This window comes from Crocodylus porosus, unplaced genomic scaffold (genome assembly GCF_001723895.1).
Source record: "Crocodylus porosus isolate Cpor-Errol unplaced genomic scaffold, CroPor_comp1, whole genome shotgun sequence".
Classification (NCBI taxonomy): domain Eukaryota; kingdom Metazoa; phylum Chordata; order Crocodylia; family Crocodylidae; genus Crocodylus; species Crocodylus porosus.
In genome coordinates, this window is record NW_017728909.1 from 27087420 (window position 1) to 27098159 (window position 10740).

Here is a 10740-nt window from a genome sequence, read left to right on the forward strand (position 1 = left end):
ATGAGTATGTTGTATATCCATATCGCATCTATCCTTTGGGCACTTCTGTTTCAATAGGATTACAGTCTGAATAGGTTTGCTTAAGGGTGCACAGTAGATCAGCAACAAGACAGGAAAAACAAACCCTCTACTTCCTGACTCTCCATCCCATACTCCAGTTAGTCATCTTTGTTTTCTTCATAGTTTTGTATTTGGAATTTAAAAAAATTATTAATGTGAAACATATAAACAGTTGCTCTTTGTGGTCTAGATAAAATGGCCAGACTTCTGTGCAATATCAAAGCAGCCTGGGAAGCAGATGCTGAAAAGAATAAGATCATGGAAGCAGAGAGAGTAATTTCACGATAGAGTGAGAACTTATGGAATTTATATATATATAGCTTAAAACCTTTCTAAAGTTTTCTGATCCTTAATCTATATTGTCTCTCGGGGCCCAGGTAGATTCATTCCCAGCCCTGAGCATTCCACACACTGTTGCCTTAACAATCAATCTCAACTAAAATAAATACTGGATATTGCCATGTGTGACTCAGAGCTGAACAACAGAACCATGATACATTCCACAGTTGTGGAGCTCAGTAGAACCTGTGCCATAAGGTGTTGCAAACAGTATGGAAAATGGAGATACAAGTGGAGATATAAAATAGTGAAGATAAAAAGTGGTGATATAAGTAACCTGGAAGTAGTTCCTCAAGTCTATTAGATTTGTTGCCTGCCAACCTTTCTTTCTGCCCTGCTTGCACTCTATATAAATCACTGATACCATATTCCTGAGAACATGGAAAAAAAGAGAAGAGAGACTGCCTTAAGTCTGTATTATTCCATCTGTCAGGTTTAAATGTCTGGCATAGGGGACATTGTTGTATGTTTTAATTATAGGGCCAAATCCTGTTAAATACAGAATTTGAACATCAAATGTACTTCAGAACTTTACTTTTAAACATAGTCCTTTGTTAAATTCAGGTGGCCACCGTCATGATTAATACTGCATTTAATAAGGGAAAAAGCCATAATGGCTGCTTAATTTGGTTCCTTTTATTGAATCTGTATATGTTCCAGGGTAATAAATAAATATTGATCTATCCAGTGCACAGAACAGGAGGAGGTCACATGCTTTGAGATACAGATTCATAGACATTAGGGCTGGAAGGGACCTCACAAGATCATCAGGTCCAGCCCCCTGCCCAAGGGACAGGAAATCAGCAGGGGTCAAATGATCCCAGCAAGCTAGGCATCCAAGTGTTTTTTTGGAAGTATCCAGAGTAGGTGCTTACCACCACTGAGGGTAGTCTATTCCAAGGCCTGATCCCTAGATATCTTTGTAATGAATTGATTTTTTTTTTTATGAAGCATGTTAATTGAATTCTCCATACCTTTTTCTTTCCCTCTTGAGACCTCTCATTCACTCCTAATATTTTTCACCACTTCCTGATTATTCTGTAGTAGGACTTGGGGTTCTCAGCCAGGGGTCAGGGTCTCAATGTGCCAAGAACTAGCAAAAAGACTCCTTCCCCAGTGAGCATAAACCTAAGAGTAGTGCGGGTTTGTGTAAATTATGGAGTAACTTGTTTTTTTTAAATTGCACCATGAGGATTCTGTTAACTCCTGGCTGCTGTATGTGTGTATGTAGTGGGGAAAGTGGGTTGTCTTCCTTGGAAGCATTGGATGTTGGCTGGAGCCAGAGTTGGGGATTTGGACTGGGATGTGCTAGTGCTCCTGCTGGGACTTAAACCTGGAGGTTCCTGGCTAGAGGGTCTTGTCCATCTGCTCAGGGTCAGACTGATTCCCATACTTGGAGTCCAGAAGGGATTTTACCCCATGGTTAGATCGGTATGGACTATGGGGTTTTTGCCTTTCTCTGTAGTGGGGGTGGAGGGAGGGAATCATGGCCCTTTTCCTTGGATCTCTTCAACATATAGAATCATAAAATCAATGAGTTGGAAGGGACCTAGACATATCATCGAGTCCGACCCCCTGCCATGGGCAGGAAGGAGCACTGGGGGTGGCAGAGGTCATAAGACCCCAGCCAGGTGCTTATCCAGTCTCCTCTTGAAGATTTCCAGGGAAGGTGAGAGCACCACCTCTCTGGGAAGCCTATTCCAGGCTCTGGCCACCCTTACAGTGAAGTAGTTCTTCCTAATATCTTAACAACCTTTGCAGCAGCAGGATTTTAGCTTCCATGGTCCCCCTGCTTTACTTGTGGCAGGTTAGGCTGTTATATCTACCAAATTGTGGGAGTAGTTCTTGGCACGGTGGCACCTTTAATTTCACTCTTTTTACTGCTTGCATTCCCCACTCCCCAACTACTGAGTAGCCAAGAGGCAATTAATACTGTAGTTTTTGCCTCTCAGCCACTCAGTGGCAGGGGCAAGAGGGCATGTGTGCAACAAAAAGCGAGATTAAAGGCACTGCTACTCCATGAACTTCGTCCATGATTTAGGTAGGTCCCTAGTTGCATCTTGTAGTTATGTAAGGATTGACTGTAATTTTGCTACGATATTAAACAAGGGGGGATGACTGAAATACAATTCACAATTCAAATACTATAAAAAAAGAAAAAAAATTCTAGGTGAAGTGATAGTTCATCAAAGGTGTATTTTTAGTATTGAACACTTATTAAATAATATTAAAGGTTAGCTGTAAGAAGGAAATAAAGAAATCCATCCCTCTGTCAGATTCAGTACTGTTACCTCAGGGCATCTTCCTGCTCCTTATGTGGTGGAAGTAGTGATTAGAAAGCCCATATGCTGGTAATATGGATCCCCTGCAGTGCAGACAGAACAGTTAACAACTGCATACCAATTAATAAGATTAGAGCTGCTGCTTAGCACCTTCAGTGCTTAGCACACTTAGCACAAACTTTGAATGAACAAAGAAGCACTTAAGATAATTGAAGTTAAACAAATCAGGGTACTTATAATGTAAACAATCTGGTGACATTTGGGGATTTTGAAATAAGCATTGTGAAGGGAGGAAAATCCTAGTCTGGTGAATGCTCAAACCGTAAGAATGTTTTCTGGTTGTATTTTTCATTGTTTTCTTTTATTTTCTGTGCCACTGAATGTTGGAATTGGACAACTTTGCTTAAAATGTGCTTCCTGTTATGCAATGTTGGAAGAGAGTTCAGTTTAATGGGAAGCAAATTGCATTTGTCATAATAGTGAATGAGTAGTGAAATAAATTCTCTTGGGTTGGCTTGTATGATAAATCAATGTTTTGATTCTGCGTTTAGGTGAATGCAGCACTGGAATTTGCGATGAAGCTTCCTGTATCAATAGTGGCACCTGCACAGCAAGTAAAGCTGATTCGTACATGTGCCTTTGCCCACTTGGATTTAAAGGCCGTCATTGTGAAGAAGGTGAGAGGAAACTAAATCATTTTTATTCCTGACTACAAATTATTTGATGTTTGGTACATTTTCTCAGTTGAATAAACGGTCCTGGATGTTATATACTTCACTCAGGAAACAGCCCTGTCTGTATTCCTCCTGAAAGTACATATATGTCATATGCTACATAATGCCGTCTAATCAGAGGGTAATGAATGCTCTGTGTGTGTATGTGTAATGTTTTGTATTATTATATTGCAGACTAGATTGTGCCTGGATCTTACACTGGGGAGTGGATAACACTCCATACTCCCTTTGATGCCTGCACAGGACCACTTGAAGTGCAGACAGCCCCTCCCGGTTCATGTTCCCTGCCATGCTAGCCACTCTGAGGGGGGAGGGAAAGAAAACATTGTGTCTAGGAGTTGCAAGTGGCATTATAGCTAAGGGTTTGATGCAGCCCTGATTAGGCCAAGATACTGCATCAAAACAGGTGCAGCCCAGGCATTTACATACTAAACTTAAATAGCAGTTAGGTTGAATTAGCTGCACTTGTTCAATGTGGGACATCGATCTTGGTTGTCTGCAAGGTCTGGATTTGATGTGGCACAAAAGGCTGTGATGCATATTAAATTGGTAATCTGTTTTTAGCCACAGTCTCCAAGAGAGATGATGCTTCCTGCAGCTTTTCTTGAGAAAGCTGTAGCTTTGTCCTTAACAGAGGGCTGTAGCTGTAGCTGTAGCCCTTAATGGAGACCTGCACCATGAATATACAAATCCAACTCTGCTGTTTGACTGACTCTTATTCCCTTGAGCCGTGTAAAAAGATCACTTTTTTCTTTGTTATCAATACAAGGCCTCCTGCTCTCTAATTTATATTTTATATCATAATACACTATAAAATATGTAATAATTGTCCAATACACATCTTTGGAAGAAAGACATAGAACAAAGAGAACTTTGTAAAATTGGTTAGTGAGATGAGTCCATGAAACATGGACTCTAAGTGCCTCAAATGACCTCCTTCTGTATTCTGGATTTTCAGCATTTGCTTTGGTCATACCTCAATTCAACATGTCTTTGAGGTCATTTGCTACCACACCCTGGCCATTGGAACCACAGAACTATCTTTCCTTCATGGAGTTTGAGGTGATGTTTTGCCCTGATTCAGAGAACGGTGTCCTCTTGTACAGCTATGACACTGACAGCAAAGACTTCCTGTCCATTAACATGGTGGCTGGCTACGTGGAGTTCAGATTTGACTGTGGTTCAGGAACAGCTGTAATCAGGTAAATATGATGTGTAGTACTTCCCTTCCGGCAATATCACAAGAAAAATGTAAGCGAGGAAGAGCCAATAGAAAAGATGGTATTGACTCCTAGCAATACCCAGAGATGGCTAATTCTTCTAAGGAAAGCGTTGAAGCTCTAACTGTGTCTAACTGTGGAACACAATTCCATAGGAGAGTTTTTTCTCTACCTTTAGTTTATATCCAAAGGCATGACTTTTGAGAAATCTTATTTCCACATTACCATGTAACTGCTGTTTTTATTCACATAGAGATAACATTTTAAAAAATAGCCCTCTGCATCAATAATATTATATCACAGGAAATTAAAGAATAACACACAAGGAAACTGGAGCTATTTTACCACTGCAAGCTTAACAAATAGCCCAGTATGCGAAAATAATACACATAAAGATGTACATAATGTATGGTAATATATGCAGGCTTTATGTGTTATTTGTCTCCTATAAATTTAGGCAAATGTGGTTACACCAAAACTAGGAGTTCTGAAATAAACTAAAGGTGAAATTGCAGAATTACTGGCAATAATATGTAACCTATCATTATAAACTGCCTCTATGCCAGATGACTGGTAGGTTGACAACATAACACCCATCTTTAAAAAGGGCTCCAGAGGTGATCCTGGGAACTACAGACTAGTGAGTGTCACTTTGACCCCTGGGAAGTTGGTGGAAACTATAATAAAGAACAAAATAATCAGTCATGTGGACAAATATGCTCTTCTGGGGAGGAGTGAACGTGGTTTTTATGAAGAGAAATTCTGCCTCACTAATCTGGAGTTATCTGAGGGTGTTAACAAGCATGTGGACAAGGGGGATCTAGTTGGCAATATATTTACACTTTCCCTCATCTAAGGCTTTAAAAGAGAAACCTGTGTTGGCACAGGATTGGAGGGAAGGTTCTTTTGTGGATTGAGAGATGATTAAAAGATAGGAAGTAAGGGGTAGAGAGCTAAATGATCACTTCTCAGGATGGTTAGAAGTCAAAAGTGGGGTCCTGAAGGGATCTGTGCTGGGCTTTATTTTGTTCAACACTTTCATCAGTAACCTGGTGAAGGATATGCACAATCAAGTTTCCAGATGATACCAAGTTTTTATGGGTAACCAATTCCCAAGCGGATGGAGGGGAGCTGCGGAAAAATCCTACCAAGCTAAGTGAGTGGGCAAAAAATGTCCTACGGATTTCAGTGTCAACAAGTGCAAAGTAATACATCTGGGAAAAAATAACCTCAACTATATGTACACAATGCTGGGTTCTGAACTATGTCTTATGACTCAGGAAAGAGACCTTGCAAACATTGTAGATAGTTCTCTAAAATATCAGCTCATGAACAATGCATGCCATCAGAGGCTGGGGGGGCACAGCGACTGCCTGCATGTGGTGGTATCAGTGGTGGGGGCATGGTGGTGGTGAGCAGGGAGCTCCCACAGGCAGCTGCAGTGGTGGGGGAGGGAAGGGAGTGGTAAGTACCAACTGGTAGTTGACGGCCAGTGCTGATCGGGGTCGGCTCACAGATGTTGTCGGTGGTGGGGGAGGAGGGGGGTGGTGGCAAGTGGTGACCACCCGCAGGCACTGCCAGCAGCGTCAGTGGTGCTTTTTGCAGGGGGTGCACTGCCAATCTCAGGGGGTGCACATGCACCTGTGTCCCTATGCATCGCCAATGCATCAGCTCAATGTGCAGCAGTGACCACAAAAGCCAATAAAATGTTGCCCCTTACTGAATGGAGGAAGCAACCTAGTGACAGATGATGCAGAAAAGGCTGAAATACTTGATGCCTTTTTTTATCTCAGTCTTCACAGGCAAAGTCAGCTCCGGCACTTGGCAGCACTGTCCGGAGAGGAGGTGTGCAGCCAACAGTAGTGAAAGAACAGGTTAGGGACTGTTTAGAAAAGCTGGATATGTACAAGTCTATGGGGCCAGATGCAGTGCACCCAAGGGTGCTGAAGGAATTGGTTGATGTGATTGCAAAACCACTGGCCATCATCTGTGAAAACTCATGGTGATTGGGAGAGGTTCCAGATTATTGGAAAAAGGCAAACAGCACCCATCTTAGAAAGGGAATGAGGAGGATCTAGGGAACTACAGACCAGTCAGCTTTACCTCAGTCCCTGGAAAAATCATGGAGCAGGTCTTCAAGGAATCCATTTCTAAGCACTTGGAGGAGAAGGAGATTAGGAATAGTTATCATGGATTTACCAAGGGCAAGTCATGCCTGACCAACATGATTGTCTTCTACGATGAGATGACTGGCTCTGTGGATGCGAGAAGAGCAGCAGATGTGACATACTTTGACTTTAGCAAGGTTTTTGATATGGTCTCCCACAACATTATTGCAAGCAAGCTAAGGAAGTATGGGTTGAATGAATGGACTGTAAGGTGGATAGAAAACTGGCTGGATCATTGGGCTCACAAGATAGTAATCAATGACTCCGATGTCTAGTTGGCAGCTGATATCAAGTGGAGTCCCCAGAGGTCAATTCTGGGACTGGTTTTGTTTAATATCTTCATCAATGATCTCAAAGATGGGATGGCATGCATCCTCAGCACATATGCAGATGACACCAAGCTGCAGGGATATGCTGGAGCATAGGGCTGGAATTCTGAAAGACCTAGGCAAACTAGAGGATTAGACCAAAGGAAATTTCATGAAGTTCAATAAGGATAAGTGTGAAGTCCTGCACTTTGGATGGACTCCATGCACTGGTACAGACTAGGGACTGACTGGCTAAGCAGCAGCTCTGCAGTAAAGGACTAGAGGGCTACAGTGGACAATAATCAGACTATGAGCCAACAGTGTGCCCTTGTTACAAAAAAGGCTAACAGCACACTAGGCTGCACTGGTAAGAGTGTTTCCAGCATATCAAGGGAAGTGATTATTCCCTTCTATTTGGAACTGGTTAGGCCACATCTGGAGTACTGTGTCCACTTTTGGACATCCCGCTACAAAAAGGGTTGGACCTCCCACTACAAAAAGGATTGGACAAATTGGACAGAGTCCATGAAAATGTTTAGAGGGCTGGGGAGCATGATTTATAGGAAGCTGAATGACTTTAATCTTAAGAAGATAAGACTGAGGGGTATTTTAAAAATGGCCTTCACCTACCTGAAGGGTACTTCTAGAGAGGATGGAGCTAGGTTGTTCTTAGTGGTGGCAGATGACCAAACAAGGAGCAATGGTCTCAAGTTGCAGCAAGGGCAGTTGAGGTTAGCTATTAGGAAAATCTCTCTCATAAGGTGGGTAGTAAAGCACTGGAACAGGTTACCTAGAGAGGTTGTAGAATCCCCATCCACGGAGGTTTTTAACACTCAGGTAGACAAAGCCTTGGCTGAGATGATATAGTTGGGGGTGGTTCTGCTTTGAGCAAGGGGTTGGACTAGATGACCTGTTGAGCTCCCTTTTGAACCCAAATTTTCTATGATTCTATGTTGGGCATCATTAACAAGTGAGAACATCATCATACTGTTATACAAATCCATGGTGCACCCGCATCTTGAATACTGTGTGCAATTCTGGTCCCCACATCTCAAAAAGTAGGTAGTAGAATTAGAAAAGGTACAGAGAGGGGCAGCCAAAATGATCAGGGGCCTAAAGCAGCTGCAATAGCAGGAAAGTCTAAAAAGGCTGGGACACTTCAGTTTGGAAAGGACAAAGTTTAGAGGGATATATAGTAGAGGTCTATAAAGTCATAAAGGGTATGGACCAATTGAATAGGGAACTGTTGTTCACCAAGTCCCAGAATGCTAGAAATAGGTGACACCCATTGGAATTAGTAGGTGCCTGGTTTAAACTAATAGTATCATAGTATCATAGTGCTTAGGGTCAGAAGGAACCTAAACAGATCATCAGGTCCGACCTCCTGCCCCGGGCAGGAATGGATGCTGGGGTCATATCACCCCAGCCAAATATCCATCCAGCCTCCTCCTGAAGACCTCCCCAAGGTAGGAGAGAGCACCACCTCCCTTGGAAGCCCATTCCAAGAGCCCGGCAGCCCTAACTATGAAGTAATGTCTCCTGGTGTCCAACCTGAACCTTCTCTCTAACAATCTGTGGCCATTATTCCTAGTAAACCTGGGTGGTGCCCGGGGGATCAGAGCCTCCCTCAATTCCTGCTGGTCCCCACTTTTGAATTTGTAAATGGCCACCAGATCCCCTCTCACCCTTCTCTTGTGGAGGCTGAATAGGTTCAGGCCTTTTAGCCTCTCCTCGTAGGACCTGCCCTGCTGCCCCTTGACCACATGAGTGGCCCTCCTCTGGACTCTCTCAATGCTAGCCACATTCCTCTTGAAGTGCAGCACCCAAAACTGGACACAGTACTCCATCTGTGGCCTGACCAATGCCACATAGAGGGGAAGGTTCACCTCCCTAGACCTGCAGTTAGCCTTACTGACCACTTCCTTGCATTGGTGGCTCATGTTCATCCTGGAGTCCAACATCCCTTCTGCTACTGTTTTGACAAGAAGGGTGATCCCCAGCCTATAGGTGTGTTGCTGGTTCCTTCTCCCTAGATGCAGCACCTTGCACTTGTCTGCATTGAATCCGTCCATCTGCCCACCTCTGTAATTTGTCTAGATCTAGCTGGATTCTGTCCCTCCCCTCCAGCGTGCCCACCTCGCCCCACAGCTTGGTGTTGTCAGTGAATCTGGACAGCATGCTTTCCATACCCACATCCAGATTGCTGATAAAGATGTAGAGCAGTACAGGCCCCAGGACCAAGCCCTGGGGGACTCCACTGCCCACATCCCTCCAGGTTGAAAAGGACCTGTCCACCACCATTCTTTGGGTGTGACCATCTAGCCAATTTACCACCCATCTGACTCTGTAGGTATCAATGCCACAGTCACCAAGTTTTTGTGATGGGAAACCATGTCAAAGGCCTTCTTAAACTCCAGGAAGATGACGTCCACCCCAACACTCTCATCCAGGGACTTTGTGACCTGATCATAAATAATAAGAGCAAATTTTTTTTTATGCAACATGTAGTTAACTTGTGGAATTCTTGTGGTAGAGGTAGATAGCATAGCTAAATTAAAAAAGGGACTAGATAAATTCATGGATGTTAGCTATTGAATAGGATTCTTGGAGACGTTTCTTTGGGCAGCGCTAACCCAATAAATTGTGGATACCTGGGAAGGTGTTGAATAAGGGATAAATCACTCTAGAGCAAGGGTAGGCAACATTTTTGGCTGGAGTACCAAATAAAACACAATGTCTACCTTATAAGGTGTGAGAGTGCCAGCATGCCAAAAAACCCAAACCAGGGTAGAGGGTACATGGCAGGATGTACTGCATATTAATATAGTAAATAATCATAAATGTTGCTTTTTATAGTAAATACCAGGTTTTCTAAAAATTCTAAACCTGGTGATATTAAACACTGGATTCTTAATTAAGCAAATGAGGGTGTTACTCCTCTCAGAACCCAGCCCAGGGAAGGGATTTTAAGGTGGCAGGCGACTCTAAGCACGGTGTTCACTTGCAGCCCAGCGCTACCCCACTGGACAAATGAGCAGACTCCTTAAATTAAACTGGAAACCACAGGATTGTATTAATAATAACAGGCAACAACAATACTTACAATAATTACAAGATTATTTACAATGGAAATTAAGAAAATAGTGAGAGACAGAACAGAACAGAACAGAATGCAGACCCTCAGTCGGAGAGCTTCAAACAGTACTGCAAGTTACACTGAGACATACACAGAGCCTGGCTGTTACAGGCTCTCGGGCCGTATGTTTACAGTGAGAACTGTAAAGATTCCCCACCTCCCCAGGAGACTTCCCCCTCTCTAGGGTACTCTGTCTCCTTCAGTCCAGCGAATGGGTGATATGTTATCACAAGAGTGTTCGCCCAATGACACTGGTCCTGGGGCTGCTTGTACATGTGATGGGGGTTTAGTTCTCCCTAAATTGAAATGGAGGGTTTTGAATTGGTGGGCTTTTAATTGCGTTAATTAAAAAAACCCACTGTTTCAATTTAGGGACTTCCATCACGTCACAGTGATGGCCCCGTCAGCTCACATGCCTCCCCTCCTCAGGACAGGCTCAGCAAATGGGCGGACAAGAACCTGACAGTGTTTAACACTGAAAAATGCAAGGTTC

The 10740-nt window shown here is 43.2% G+C and overlaps 1 protein-coding gene across 1 annotated transcript in view; it reads left to right on the plus strand.

Moving 5' to 3' along the window:
- EGFLAM (EGF like, fibronectin type III and laminin G domains) overlaps positions 1 to 10740 on the plus strand; it is a 90074-nt gene that overhangs the window by 49989 nt on the left and 29345 nt on the right. Inside the window, exons 13-14 of the mRNA XM_019531983.1 lie at positions 3233 to 3358; positions 4374 to 4617. Of these exons, the coding sequence (XP_019387528.1) occupies positions 3233 to 3358; positions 4374 to 4617 (370 nt within the window). The remainder of the gene's footprint in view (positions 1 to 3232; positions 3359 to 4373; positions 4618 to 10740) is intronic.